Consider the following 16733-nt stretch of genomic DNA (forward strand, 5'->3'; position numbering starts at 1 on the left):
CTCCGAATTTTACTGTTTGCACTACATACGCTGGCAGATGACATTCACCAGGCATTCACCACACACACACCCTACCATTGGATTGCCACTTTGTGTACCATGATTCGTCACTCCACACAACATTTTTCCACTGTGCAATCATCCAATCTTTGCACTCCTTACACAAAGTGAGGCATCGTTTGGCATTTACCGGCGTGATGTGTGGCTTATGAGCAGCCACTCACTCATGAAATCCAAGTTTTCTCACCTCCCGCCTAACTGTCATTGTGCTTGTAGTGGACCCTGATGCAGTTTGGAATTCCTGTATGATGGTCTGGATAGATGTCTGCCTATCACACAGTACGGCCCTCTTCAGCTGTTGGCGGTCTCTGTCAGTCAACAGATGAGGTCGGCCTATACACTTTTATGCTGTACATGTCCCTTCACATTTCCACTTCACTATCACATCAGAAACAGTGGACCTAGGGATGTTTAGGAGTGTGGAAACTTCGCATACAGACGTATGACACAAGTGACACCCAATCACCTGACCACGTTCGAAGTCCGCGAATTCTGTGGAGTGCCCCATTCTGCTCTCTCATGAAGTCTAATGACTACTGAGATCATCATGAAGTCTAATGACTACTGAGATCACTGATATTGAGTACTTGGCAGTAGGTGAAAAACAGATGTTTTTGGGGATGTGCGGATAGTTTTGATCACATAGTGTTTCAAATATTTTCATATGATTAGCGATTGCAATGAAAAAGATGTTTCTTCATTAGAAACTGCATGAGTCACTGCTGGTTAATTAATGTTTCCATTTGAAACATTTATCATTCACATGGGAAAATGTTGCTACTGGCAAGAATGAAACCAAGAACCTCACACACAGGTGCCTTATGCCTATGCATTCAACTATTCTACTACAATACAATTTTAACAGCAGTTGGAATTCTTGTGATATTCAAAATCAAATTTTTTGAGTTTCTATGAGAACTGTGTCACAGTAATTTAAGACACTGATATCTGGGTGCTTTCTTTCATATCCTGCGAATATGGAGCAAATGAAGAATGTGGATGAGACCATGAAATGTGCCCAGGTCCATCAAGTTTGTTTTGCTTGTATAACAAATTGTTTTACCTCATGGGCAAGTTCTGCAAGTCATTCCAAGGTTCCACAGATTTTAACTGTCATGGGAAAAGTCAGAGATATCGGAGACCTCTCGGGCTCGGATGCTCATTTAGTCAAAAGGAGCCTTCATCAAACAGATTAGTGGCGTCCAATTGCCCCCGAGTATGAGCTCGGCGTTAAGTGCTTTTCTTGTTGGTTAAGGGTTTTGTGTATATGCTGACTTGCTCCTTGTAGTTGAAGCTGAGTCAGAATACTTCACGAGATTTGTGACCAGATGTAATATCTGATGTACTTAGCTTTTTTTAATTTTTAATTCGATTGCCGTAGTTGCTTTTCTTGAAGCAGAGGTCCTGCTAATCAGTGCCTCTGAAATCCCGTATGTAGCCAAGGAAAGATCTGACTTCATGTTCTGCAGGTGTCATTGGAGCAAAAGAAGGTAACTCCTACTTACATCACAAAAAAGCATGTCCATGTCCACTACTTTCCATGTACAAACACATATTTCCTTCAATGGGTGTACATATCACTGGAGCGGCTCGTGAATTATAGTAGAACACAACTTTTCACACGATATATATCTCAAAGGCTCGACATGATGTTTAAGATTACAATATAATTTATCTGTCCCAAAACAATCCAGTCTTTTGTTTTCATTCTTGGAGTGTGTGTTTGTTGCTCAATGATCAAGCCACTGCCAGGCCGCAATGCTGAAAGGTAAAAGGCTTCGCCCACAGCAGGTGAAGCCGTTTGCTTCCTGTCACACCTTGCACATGGTGGCCAAAATTGGAACTAATATTATAATTTGTGCAGTTAAATATCGCATGTGGTTTTTCGGGGATATCATTCCCCTCATCAACTTGCGTTAACAAAAAAATTAATTTTATTACTATTTCGAGCTATAATTTCTAAACCTTCACTTGATTTGATTGAAGCTACATTTTTTGTGAAAGTGAATAGATGTACTTCTTGTAGGCAATGATTATATTGTATAAATATTTTTAAAGTTTTTCTGTATTTCCACTTTTGAGAAAGATTAGTCAAAGGCACTTTCTGATTAGTTATTTTTGTTTAAAACTAACACTTTTCTCATTTCAGATTTTTTCCCCACTTAAGACATTTATGTTAGCATATATTTTACTGGTTTATTTCCTGGCCTATTCATTATTTTGTTGCATGCATGTTGTATTCAATCATAAAAGGATACAACTTCAGATCATCAACTTAATAAACGCATCACAGCCATAATAAATCTGATAACAGAAAAAGATTTAATATGAATATAAAACAATGGAAAATCCAGGATGGAATATAATGTGTGGTTTCAGTTGCCCGAGACCGCAGTGTGTGTGTGTGTGTGTGTACTGTTGATGAAGGCCTTAATGGCCAAAATCTGTAATTGTGAGAGTCTTTTTGTAGTGCCTATCTGGGACTCAGCATCTCCGCTGTATGGTTTATATGAAGGTACTTGTACTTACGTTTTAAGTACAAGAAAAACATAAATACAGAGTAGATAACCATCAATAGCAAGATTACAGTAAGTTTTACATATTGTCCACAAAATTTAATTCTTGCGGTATGACACTTCTTGAAACTGACAAATTAATTTATATTAAAATCATCAATTTTAGAGCAAATGTGGGTTCCAGCTTGAAAATATAGAAGTGCCCCCCCCCCACCCCCCTTGTAGGAGGGGCAGTTAGGTGGTGGCCAGTTCTGGCACAGACAAGATGACACTTTACTAATATTAACTTTTCATCTATAACTTTTTTTGTACAATGCATAATTTTAGAGATAATCAGTTGTCTCATGTTAAAAGAAAAACTGTATCTAGTAAACACCTATTGCTGCAGTTTTATAGTTGTTTCTGATGTGGACAGAATGTGACCGCTTTGATGATAAAGTATAAACTCTATAATCAAGCAATCAGTAGATCCCTGGTGGATAGCCATTAACAGTAAGTATATAGTAGAAGGTAAAACCTTTTGAAGAAATGTGCATGAAGTTGTTAGTACCAAATAGTATAATGAACAAAGGAGAAATAAAATCAGAGCAGCCTTATCGTTAGACGATTTAATATACAAGAGTGAGGGCTCTGCAAGAAGCATTACTAAAAAGGTAGAAAACAAGGAATTAGGTAATATATATTGGAAAACTGGGTAGAATTGATATAGTACATCATCTACATACCCACTCCGCAAGCCACCATATGGTGCGTGGTGGAGGGCACCCTGTACCACAACTAGTCATTTCCTTTTCTGTTCCACTCGTAGATAGAGCAAGGGAAAAACTACTGTCTGAATGAGCCCTAATTTCTCGTATCTTATCTTTGTGGTCCCTACACAAAACGTATGTCGGTGGCAGTAGGATCGTTCTGCACTTAGCTTCAAATGTATGTTCTCTAAACTACCTCAGTAGTGTTCTTATAAATGAATGTCTTCTTCCCTCCAGGAATTCCCACTTGAGCTCCTAGAGCACATCTGTAACACTTGCATGCTGGTCGAACCTACCAGTAATAAATCTAGAAGCTCACCTCAGAATTGCTTTGATGTCTTATTTCAATCTGACTTTGTGAGGATCCCAAACACTCTAGCAGTACCCAAGGAAAGGTTGCACTAGCGTCCTATACACACTCTCCTTTACAGATGAACCACACTTTCCTAAAATTCTCCCAATAAATCAAAGATGACCACTCGCCACCCCACCACAAGCTCATTCCATTTCATATTACTTCGCAATGTTACACCCACATATTTAAATGATGTGGCTGTGTCAAACAGGACACAACTAATGCTGTATCCAAACATTACGGATTTGTTTTTCATACTCATCTGCATTAACTTACATGTTTGTACATTAAGAGGCAGCTGCCATTCATCACACTAACTAGAAATGTTGTCTAGGTCATCTCGTATCAACATACCGACACTTACCTCCGACACCTTCCTGTACGACACAGCATCATCAGTGAACAACCGCAGATTGCTGCACGTACTGTCATTTATGTATACTGAAACAGCAATGGACCTATCACACTTCCCGAGGGCACTCCTGATGTTACCTCTGTCTCCAATAAACACTCACCATTGAGGAAAATGTACTGGGTTCCATTACTTAAGAAGTCTTTGAACCATTCACATATTTGCGAGCCTATTCTGTATGCACGTGCCTTCGATAAGTCTGCAGTGGGGTACCATGTCTAAAGCTTTTTTGAAATCTAGAAATATGGAATCAGCCTATTGTCCTTCATCCACAGTTTGCAGTATATCATGAGAGAAAAGAGCAGGCTGGGTTTCACATGAGCGATGCTTTCTAAGGCTGTGCTTATTCGTGGAAACCAGTTTTTTGGTCTCTACGATATTTATTATATTCAAACTCAGAATAGGCTCAAGAATCCTGTAGAAAACCGATGTTCAGGATATCGGTCTCTAATTTCGCAGTTCCATTCTTTTAGCCTTCTTATAAACAGGAGTCACCTGTGCTTTTTTCCAGTTGCTTGGCACTTTTCTCTGGTCTAGAGATTCGTAATAAATGCAAACTAAGTATGGGGCCAATGATGTACGAATACATTTTGTAAAATTGAACTGGGATTCCATCCAGAATGGCCAACTTGTTTGTTTTCTTTCCACTGTTTCTATACGCCAGGGATGCCTGTTACTAATCATGCACTGGGGCCTTTGTACAATAGTAAAATGATGACACATTTGTACGATATCCTGCATGAATGATTTCTTATACGTGGAATTTAAAACTTTGGCCATCCTTTTGCTATCTTCTACTGCCAAACCAAACTGGTCAATAAGTGAGTGAATGGAAGCCTTAGACGTGCTTAGTGATTTTACATGAGACCAGAAGTTTTTTGGGCTCTCCACCAGATCTTTAGCAAAGGTATGAACATGGTAACTGTTGTACATTTCACGCCTTCATCTTTTCACGGACACACAAATCTCTACTAATTTTTGCTCGTCGTAGTTTGCGCATCCTGCTTCAAACCATGACTGGAGCAGCCTTGCTTCTTCAGCATTTTCAAGATTTCATTCCTAAACTACGGTGGGTCTTTTCGGCCCTTAATCCACTTACTAGGCACAGGCTTCTGCAGAGCACATTTTACATTCTGTTTAAACGCTGCCCATAATTCCTCTATGGCCATCATTCTGAAACTAAATGGTTGCAGTTCATTGTCTAAGTGAGATACTAACAACTGCTTATCTGCAGAAACACTCTCCTAACCCTCTAGATTGATTCATTAACTTTTGTAATCATAGACAACATCATCATCACCACCACCACCACCACCACTTATCTCTGTCTCTATACTGATTCCATCAACAATGCCAAGTCTTTTTATGGTTACAAGGTCCAAGGTATTTTCATTGTGTGTTGGCTGTTGAATTAGCTGTTCAAGATAGTTTTCGGAAAATGTGTTCAAAAGTACTTCACAAGACTGACTGACTGTACCCCCTGCAATGAAACCACGCACATCCCACTCTATACTTGGTAGGTTAAAAGTCACCACCAACTAGTATTGCATGATCTTGGTATTTATGCACAATAGACCACAGACTTTCTTTGAATGACTCTAGAACTGTCACAGCGGAGTCAGGTAGCCAGTAAAAACATCCAACAGATAAACTTTGTCGCTGGGAGATATAAAGATAATGGTCAGAGGTGTCATGTACTCTTAGAGATTTAAGATGGGGTGAATCCAACATTATGTAGGTGTTGGGAAGGAGGAGGATCGAATCCAAGGATGGAAAGGTCTAATCCTTGGTCAGGTGAATCCATAGACAGAATGACCAGAACCATTGTTGTGGCGAGGGATTAATGAAGGGACACTAACATCAAAAAAATAAAAAGGTATTTACATACATCTGTCCACAGGAGAAGATATTTTCGTAGCTCTTACTGAGTAGGGAGCTATACCTACAGTGACTGTCAGTCACACTGTTGAAGTGTTCTCCAAAATAGTTCAAGGTTTACAGACTTTACCTGGGCATTGATGATTCTTTGCATTCATGTTTCCACTCGTAATTGACTGACCACAAAATTGAGATTTGAAACTGTGCAGAGGGTTGCAGATTAGAATGTCAGCATGTAACCCCTTACGGTGAAGATGAACTTAAAACCTTTTCTGTCTCAATAATTTTAAGAAACTCAAGTTGTTGTGATCCATGATTTGAAAACAAAGTAAAAAAGTAAGATAATCATGATATAGTATGAGGAAACATCACAAATATACTTCATGTCCATATCTACGAAAGGGAAACAATTTACATATAAAGTAATTGTATGATATTATAGAAAGAAGTCTCTTACAAACAAAGCAATAAAATGCGAAATGGGTAAGTTATTTACTAAATTATAAAATGCAGTGAACAAAAATAACTAAAGAGAGACATACCAGTATTTTGAACAAAGTATATTGATTGCAACTATCTTTTATTTAAGCAAGCCGAGTTATTTGATAAATATTTTCAAAAATAAAAATAGGTTTGTCTTAAGGTGCTTTAAGTTCTGATAACAACAACAACTGAAATGAAGGGGAAACATATTGCTACTTAGAGAATATTCTTTTTTCTGTTATGCAACACTGTGATTAGTCAAGTAAGCTGTGTTACAAGACATCATTCATCTCAGTGGGGCATCTATGGTGCAATATGGCGATTCTGTGGAATAACATGTTCCACTTCTAACCACTAAGGCTGACGAAAGATGTTCGTGGAAACTGATAATGTTAATTAGGTAGTTCTTAAGTACGGGAGATCCTACTGTACGTGCTCTGGTTTGCTGTATGCGCACATGGATGCAAAAGCAGTCATCTCTGTTTACCGACGAGCTGTGACAGCGAAAGCACATATCTAGCTGCTGTGGAGGTCCACTTATGTTTTGGTGTCATCACTTGGTGCAACCTTGGAAGTCACAGAGAAAAGGGTGAGGGTGATAACGTAAACACCCAAACAAATGAAGAATACACAAGAGATATCATTCTGCCTGAAATGGTCAAAGTAGTACAGCAGTGCATGTTTGATCTATTGTGAGCTACCAATTTATGCAAGATGTACATCATCCGTAAGAGTAAAAGTGATTGTACAATGGAGAAATTACAATTACAATACAGCAGAGTTGCCGCAAGAATGTTTACATCATTTAGTAGCTTGAATAGATCTAAGATCTCTTTCAGCACGCACACTCCAACTGCAAAAGGAGAAGTCACACGGCATGCTCTAGTGGCAATGCAGAGCATATCCACGCAAGCAATAATTTCAAGAATGGTGATCACAAATTATCTGTAAGGTAAAGCAGACACACTTGCAACTGGCTAACAAATGTAACACAGAGTGAGACACAACATAACCATAACCATCCAATGTTACACTCCAGTATATTTGTATGCTATAGATTAGAGAAATAATGCATCTGAATTCCGCGAGAGTAGATTATTTTTGAAATGTTAAAGAACACGAAGCTGCCCAAACAATGTACAATGCCCACTCCTTCAATGGAGGCCAGGTGCGCTCCAACAACATGCTGTGCCTTAATGATACCCCAGATCACGTAAGAAACAGATCGACCGATCGCTTGGTCTAGCAGGCAACCCTTGTCAGGGAATGGCCACCAGGTGGCAACAGCGTCACACCCTTACTTGTGGAATCAACCACTAGATGGCACTCCATTCTGTGAAATATGTGGCAACATCGGCCGAACGCGTGCAGCTTTCCACTATTTGGCGTCTGAAGTACAGCTGTTTCTGAAATACCGGTGGTTGTGGATCGAGTCGTCACACCGAGGACCTACGAGTATATCAACTGTGGAAGGAGTAGACGAACAAATCCTGAACTAAAAATGTTCAAATTTCCCGTCAAAGATAAAGAAAGGTTACGCGAGAGGATTTTAAATTCAGGTAAATCAATAAATTAGTTACGAGTAAGAATTAATAAAGAGCCATAAGGATTCGATCCTATTTAAATTTTGTAGATGTTATATTCGATATAACGTGGCAGCCCTTCCTGTACAAGAATCATATCATATAATTTTTAAATGAAATCTTTGCTGCGATTTGGACTTTTTAAAACTGATTATTCACTTCACTATCATGATTTTGGGTGTAGAGGCATTTTTGTGTGCAATGTGAAAACTGAAGCCAGTATAACATATGGATAACAAAATGCAAAGCATAGTGTGGTAACATTTGGTAAACAATTTAAGAAGCATTACCTTACAAGACCTTTCCCTTTGTACTTGAAAATGGCTCTAGAGCTGAAATTGCAACAGTGAAATAAATGAATAATAGCTGTCATCTAACTGCTAAGTCATCGGTCCCTCTAAATCCTGGTATATACTAGAGCGAACGAAGTGAACGAGTGTAAAACCTCGTTTACACTGCTGCAAAGGAGTATTCATAGATAATTCGCCAATGTTCACTGCCATTCATTTATTCTTGTGAACAAGCGTTTATTCTGGAATGAAGGGAGCAGAATAGAAGGGAACGAGCATAACATGCAAACTATAGACGCTGCCTATTTTAATTTTTTTTTTTATCTGTGCGCTTATAATCCTCACACATCTTTCACTTGAACACAACACTACTTATAGTAACAGGTCTGCGCGAGTGTGGACATCCACAGTAATAACTGTGTTGCAGATAAAAGCGTACGTCTGTTGCGAATATTTGCGGGTTATCTTTAAACTGTACAAAGTAAATTTTTAACATAATTATGGTTTGCCGTCTGTGGCCCTTCAAATACGACACCGCCAAAATATGCTCAAAAAACACGCTTTCACTTTGTATTACCACGTTTGCAGCCCCCTTTCAACTACAATCCAAAATTCATCGTTTTGTGGCACTCTTATATCATTTACGATAAGTTACATGCAAAGTAAAAGAATTTAAATTTGAAATGACTGTCACTGAAATATGTCCAGCCTTAATTCGCATCATAACCGAGTGCGGATTTTGAAAACTTTCTAGTGTTCACCTGCACGTCGAGTTCTTTTTTACCACCATAATCCGTATCGGAAGAGCTGTATAGCAAAGAGGAAAAGGACGGCATGGAAGGCGAGTGTAAAACCCTTGCGACTGCAATACAGTCTGCATTTAAACAGTAACTCGCGAGAAATGTTTGTGTGTTACTTTTCATTGATTGTGAGAAATAAACTTGGTATGTAGAATTACAGGAGCCAATCTACATTCTTAGATTGAAAACTCGGGAAAAACCACAGCCGATCATGAGCTACAGTCTACATCTACATCTACATCCATACTCCGCAAGCCACCTGACAGTGTGTGGCAGAGGGTACCTTCAGTACCTCTATCGGTTCTCCCTTCTATTCCAGTCTCGTATTGTTCGTGGAAAGAAGGATTGTCGGTATGCCTCTGTGTGGGCTCTAATCTCTCTGATTTTATCCTCATGGTCTCTTCGCGAGATATACGTAGGAGGGAGCAATATACTGCTTGACTCTTCGGTGAAGGTATGTTCTCGAAACTTTGACAAAAGCCCGTACCGAGCTACTGAGCGTCTCTCCTGCAGAGTCTTCCACTGGAGTTTATCTATCATCTCCGTAACGCTTTCAGCAGTGTGACGAATGCACTTCGCGCCCAGCGCTCTAGCCGAAAGCAAATCAGCCTAATTCACGTCACCGAAGATACAGCGTTGCCAATTCCGCGACATGGACAGGTCAGTTAGCATTGTAGCGTCGCCTGTGACATCTGTTGACCGACGGGAAAACTATTTTTACGGTTGCCTGTTCCGCCGTAAGGACAGTCAATCTGTTTCTTATGTGATCTGGGATGATACATCCCTGATCCCTACCGAAGCATGTCCTGTTAGCTATGGTGTCATCAAGCTACAAGCATCTACAAGCATCTACAATGAGTTGTTCATTGTTTTAAAGCACAGCATAGTGAAATACTGAACTGCATACTGTATCACGGAAGTTCATAGACATAAAAAGGGAATTTACAATTGCCACAGGTATTTCCAAACCACGCTCTGATATTTTGTTGACTTAATGCCACCAATTTAGGTATCATTTTTCCGACAAGACAATTTGATCTATTTACTGTATAATGCAACGATTTAGTAATCTTGGTTGATGACATCTCCAATTATTTTGGTCTAGTACGATTTGTGTATAGCTGTAGAGTCTTTTCTATAACTTTTGTGTCTCTTATTCCACATAATTAATCTTATGGAAAGGTGTTGTAAACCTTGATACGATTTATGAGCCAGTCAACCTAAATGAACTTTTGAAGTCTTTAGAGATTAGACATTACTTTTGTGCTACTTAATTACAGGAAGTAATAAACTGTTTTTATATGGAAGTGGGCTATGTTTGCCAATTAGTATCTTTACCAATGCTTTTCTAATCAATTATTTAATTGTGGTCACAGCTTAAAAGGCACTTCTCCTATGCTTGTGTTCCAATGAAAAATTTCATAAATGTATGTCACTTACTTACCTGTTTCTCTATGGGCTTTTATTGACTTTTTATGCCTTTTCACTGGTTAGATTTACTATGCAACATATAATGGGCCTCACTGATCTACTTATTCCACATGGCCCAGCATGGTCGACTGCTGCTTTTTGGTGGACTGAGCAGCTGCTTATAGGACACATCTTTCTAGAGCCACTGACAGCTTCAACAAAAACATTTTGTGCATACGGTTGGCCTTCATCAGCTTGACATAATTTGAAACACAAGCTATGTGCAATAGTAATAAAAAATTCTGTCCATATTACAATGTGAACAATGTAATGTGGTCATACAGCCAGAAGACTTTTATTGAGATATGAGTAGTTACTTAATTTCTGTTCACAAGCTATATTCTGCAACCTTCCCAATTTCATAAGGATCAAATTTATGGCTTACAGCTGTGGAGGAAGGTGGGTGAAGTACAGTAGTTATTGCTGAAATTACTAACACAAATTATTTTAGATACAACAGCAGCTATGAATACAGTTCACTGGACTGAAATAATAATTATACACATTGTGGTCACATTCACAATTTGCACCAACAGTAATAATGATGGCAATAAGGCTTCCACTGTAGACGGTAGCAGTTCACTTCTTCAGCCTAGTTCAACATATTACTGTACACAGAAATTACAGAGTTCAAGAAAAGGTCCCTGAGAGCTGCAATAAATATCCATCTCGGCGAAAAACACTTTTAGTCAGTCACTGAAAAATTCATGTCCATTGCAAATTGTCATCCATTTCAATACGACGGCACTAAGGGATACGGACACCAGAGCTACGCTACCGTGTGGTACGGCACGAAATATGCGCACTTCTGTATACAGGCTACAACACCATTACTGCACAGAGACACACACACACACACACACAAGTTCAGGATGACAAAGTGTGGAGCGAGGTCGACACGTGCGGAGTGGAGTGGAGTGGATTCCACGACTAACTTGACGTGCAGGCGTGTCCGAGCCCGAGTCCCTGGTACTTGGGCCTGATGGCAGCCGGCACGGGTTCTGTTATGCCAGAGCTGTGTGCCCCCAAACCTTTGCCCGGCTCCCAGCCCATATTGCGCAGCATCGTGTTGCCGATGTTGCTGTCCGGAATGGGGCTCGCTCCGGCCCCCACGAGTTCTGAAACACCACAAGAAATATGCCATTTTCTGAAACTTTAGCTTCTCCCAGTGTATCAAATGTTCAAATAACGTACTGGAATGTTGCCAGATAAAGTCATTAACAACAGCTTGTAAGATGTGTGCGTACCTCAGATCTCTTAATATTATCTACGTATTGCACAATGTATCAATGTCTGTGTAGTTTTTAACAGTTTTCTTAACTATATACTTTTGTGACTTTAACAGTACTTTATTATTTGTTTCTCGCCTTGACAACTGACCCGGACCGTCAAGAGCCAACATGCGGCGAGTGTTGTGCAGTAGTATATGAGCGAGGGAGGCATTGCGTGGAAGAGCTTCTTAGGGGTTCGTTTGCACTCGGTAGCAGGCCACAAAATTCTAGCACATTAATTGTCTACAACAATTTGCAATACATTAATGGCTGTCAGTGTATTAGTGGTGCACAGTCTTTAGAGAAATAGATAACTGTCACAACGGAATTTTTGAGGAAATGGGGTGAAACTGTTTAACCCAGTCTCCGTTCCATGTTTGACATGGACTGTGACTAACACAGATCTCAAATGAACCTGGCAAAACAGGATCCTACCCTCAGTTAAAGTTTGTGAGCTCGTTCCCTACAGAGCCTATACGTTTGGCTGAGGATCAGAATTTAACCAGCATTAGTGGATTATAGGGGAGGATTTTATAAGCTGATATTTCGATAAATGAATACACTGTAGGTTTCGAGGCACAAATAAATGTAAATTGCTGTATTTGGAAACAGACCCTCACTGGGTAGTGCTAAGTCAACAGGGAACCAAAAGACAGCAAATGCCAAATGACAACACATACTGTAAACAGCTAGAGCCACCACACAATACAAGTTAAGCCGAGACAGACTTCATCAATAATGAAATATTAATTAACAATGACTGTACAAGTAGTACAAAGTCTGAGTCCCTGTTGTTTGATGAGTGACAAAGCAGGATTCCAGGCAGAAATTTACAAAGCACATTTTCCCCCCATTTTTTCCCTCGAGCAGAATATTTCTTTTTACTTTGTGTGGTTAAATTTAGTTCAAATAAGCACGAATGGCATTTACAGATAACATGCAAGACAAATTTGATGCTACAACGATAGTCTGAATCATCAACATATTCATTCTTAGTGCAATGAGGTTTCCGTGTAACAATATTTTTATGAGGAAATATGTGATGCATCAGTGCTCTAGGTAGAGATCTGTGGTGCAGGCATGTCTATCATTCCTGTATTGTGATTTGTGAAAGAGGGTTGCAAAATACATAAATAAAAAATAAATAATTAAATAAAATAAAATAAAAAAATAAAAAAATAAAATAAAAAAATAAAAAATAAAATAAAAAAATAAAAAATAAAATAAAAAAATTAAATTAAATAAAAAATAAAATAATTAGATATAAATAAAAAAAATCTAAATTCAAGCACCTTCTTTTTAAAGAGAGGTATGGAAGCAAAAGAAATTCATTCCAGTTTTCAGAATGCAGTGGGGGACTTTGCACATTTGTATTCAACTGCTGCTAAGTGGGCAAACAAGTTTAAATTTTGTCAGATCAGCTTAGATGATGATCTACATAGTGGTTGGCTAAGATGTGCCAATACCCCAGGAATTATTGGATCCCCAACGAAACGTGAGGTACTGCTGAAGCTGTAGGGATTTGATCTGAATGGGCGTATTTCATTTTAACAGTAGAATTGTAAATGGGAGATTCACGTGACAGACCGGTGCCGTGACTCTTATTGCAGGATCAGAAATGCATCAGGATGGAAATCTCAGAACAATGTTGGACCTCTTTTCAAAGCAGCTAACAATATTTTTTTGAACCAGATTATGACCACAGATAAAACTTCGGCTCACTGCTATATCCCAAAGAGAAAAGAAAACAACAGCAAAGCAGTGGAAACATGTTGAGTCACCACCACCAAAGAAAGCAAGGGAAAATACAGTCAGCCAGAAAGGCTGTGGTGTCAGTTTTCTGGAATGTGTAAGGGATTTTGCTGAGAAATTATCATCCGACTTGTCGAACAATTACAGAACAATACTCCACTAACCTCCAGGGGGAGGGGGGGGGGGGGAGGGGGGGGGGGGGGGAAGGGGAGGCAAAACCCAGATTTGGCAAGGAGAAAAGCGATCTTTCATCATGATTATGTGTGCTTGCACAGAAGTGTCATTTCCACACAAAAAACACAAAAATACATTACCTGAGTTATGAATTGTTGTCAATGTCACCCGATTTGGCAGGGAAATCTAATGTTCGGCATGCAAGCAAGGCATTGGAACATTGCTGGAGCAAGCACATTAGTGCACAAGGAGTCTACATTAAAAAAATAAAGGTTCTCTGAGGTAACCAATTTCTTAAAATTTCATTCCAAGAACTTCTCAAATTACTCTTACACGATTTTCTTAGCTTTTGTTAAAATAATTTTTGACTTATTCCACATCCCTGAAGCTGGTTCTTCTTGACAGGATCCACAGAACATGACAAATGAGTGAAAGAAGAAATGAAAAGGAACTGACTCCAGTCCCCCCCCCCCCCCCTCCCCGCTTTCTCCAAAATGGGAATCCGACACTGACACTAGTTGTGTTTCGGAAATACGTTCCAACCTGGGGCCAACATAACTTTGAATATAACTGCGAGTGTGGTTTCTGTAATTTAGTTTAATCATCCTTCATACCAAACACATTAACTGTTACATTAGAAGTGCAAAAATTCTTATCATTTTTTATACAAATGAGTAGACACGTGTCGGGTTGCCAGCCAGTGTCATTTCATATTATTGACGATTATAGGTATTTTACAAGTTCCATCATCTCCTCCGGAGTACGACGAGGCACCGTGGCTCTGGCAATGTGCGCACACCTTGCAAAATAGGTCAGCAAGTACTGAGACGCAGTTGAGCCACAGCACAAGCCTTGAAAAAGCCTCAAGGAATAAATGTGTGCCATGATTCTTTTTAATGAAACCATTACATTACTATGTTATTGATTTTATTGGAGAAGCGATACTCACTTATTTAACAAAGAGTTCTTGAGCTATCAAGAGCTCAAGAGGAGATCAGTTTGTCTAGTTTTGCATTCATTCTTATGTAGAATAAATACAACATTCACTTAATCGTGGTGAAAGTTATTGTCAACTCAATACTGAAAGTCTGTTGGAGAGACCTGGGTTCCATATTCAAATCAGTGTGATTTATGACTAAAATACAGGTGCACGGTGGTATTAAAATAGCCGAGTAATGGAAGGTTACCTTGATCCAAAGAGACACCCAATCACAACATTTTACGAAATCTGACACATTTAAAATGAATCATCTGAAAATTTTAATTCTAGATCACATACTGCACGGCAATATTTGAGAGCAAAAGCCACTCGTTCAGATTTAAGACATTCGAAGACGTTGGTCAGTTCATTTTCTGAAGCAGATGGCTAGTTGTGGTTGGACGTATTAGTTATTTGTTCCTTCATATTTTATCAAGCACTATTAGCAGGAGCCTTAAAAATGCCAGCTTTGACTACATTGTTAATACAGTTTCTAATCATCCTTCCAAGACCAGTACAGTATTCCTACAATTCAATGCAATCAAATTTGCATCAAATAAGGGCAAAGTAAAATAATCTTGAATGAAATTTTCACTCTGCAGTGGAGTGTGCACTGATCTGAAACTTCCTGGCAGATTAAAACTGTGTGCCTGACAGAGACTCCAACTTGGGACATTTGCCTTTCACGGGCAAGTGCTCTACCATCTGAGCTACCCAAGCACAACTCATGCCCTGTCCTCACAGCTTTACTTCTGCCAGTACCTCATCTCCTACCTTTCAAACTTCAAAGAAGCTTTCCTGCAAAACTTGCAGAACTAGCAATCCTGGAAGAAAGGATATAGCTGAGACACGGTTCTGCCACAGCCTGGGGGATGTTTCTAGAATGAAATATTCAACTTGCAGCAGAGCGTGCGCTGATATGAAACTTCCTGGCAGACTAAAACTGTGTGCCGGACCGAGACTCGAACTCGGGACCTTTGCCTTTGGCGGTCAAGTGCTCTACCACCTGGGGACTGGAGGGTGGTGCAGTGCAACATCCTCACAGGAACCACCACCAGTCGCCGCTCCGTGCCACAGGAAGCTACGAGACACGCTCACCTGCCAGTGTCGGTGTAGTACTGGAGAAGCCAGGTCAGCACTGCCTCCCGAGCAGTGCGTGCACACTGCCCGCCATATGCTACTGTCGGCCGTCTTGGCACTGCAATATTACAAGGGAACACCCGTCCAACCAGAGAATAGTACACACTCACAAGACTGTCTGAGCCGAGTAAATTAACAAAGAATTGTTGCACGACTACCATCAGTTTGTCTGCAGCTTCCCCAGACGTCACACTTGTCTCCCAAACTATTACCGAAACCCTGCAACACACACAGAAGACTCGAGCAAATCCTGACAAACTATTCGTGTCCCACACCAGCACTGTTATAAAGTTTTTATCCTCAAGTAATTGGAAAGTGAATAAATTTCCAAAACACTACTACTCAAAAAATAGTTCTTTTAAAACATTTAGAGTTGAATTTATCATGACACACACACACACATCAGCACCAGGGTACACACTCAGCTTGGACGAGAATGGGGAAGGACAGGGAAATTACTACATATAAATAAAATTTGGGTAGCTGAGGAGAAGACGCCCAGTAAAAAGGCAGACAACAACCAAGTAAAACAAAATGAAAAGAATTAGGCTGGGAAGATGGGGACCGAGGGGTGGGACCGACTTTTCGAAACCACCGATACAGTGGTTAAGGTTAGGATCCCAGGTATCATACTGCGATGTAGGAGACTGGGGTGTCGAACACAATTTACTGTTTCACACATAGATCTTTGTGTATGCATTTACAGTTAATTATCCATTTTATACACTGAAGTTGATGAAGAAAACAATGACTTTAGAATGCAACTGACCAATTTGTATCAGAAATATAGTATGTATTATTCATCAAACAATGGAACCAGC

At 39.7% G+C, this 16733-nt stretch overlaps 1 protein-coding gene across 3 annotated transcripts in view; it reads right to left on the reverse strand.

The window, feature by feature from the left end:
• Positions 1-10867: 10867 nt before the first annotated feature.
• The window catches only part of LOC126106398 (G patch domain-containing protein 2), a 173830-nt gene continuing 167964 nt past the window's right edge, over positions 10868-16733 (reverse strand). For all 3 annotated transcript variants that reach the window (XM_049912665.1, XM_049912663.1, XM_049912664.1), the window contains exon 12: positions 10868-11714. In XM_049912665.1, the coding sequence (XP_049768622.1) occupies positions 11527-11714 (188 nt within the window). In that variant the 3' untranslated portion in view covers positions 10868-11526. The remainder of the gene's footprint in view (positions 11715-16733) is intronic.

The sequence above is a fragment of the Schistocerca cancellata genome, chromosome 10 (assembly GCF_023864275.1).
Source record: "Schistocerca cancellata isolate TAMUIC-IGC-003103 chromosome 10, iqSchCanc2.1, whole genome shotgun sequence".
Lineage (NCBI taxonomy): Eukaryota > Metazoa > Arthropoda > Insecta > Orthoptera > Acrididae > Schistocerca > Schistocerca cancellata.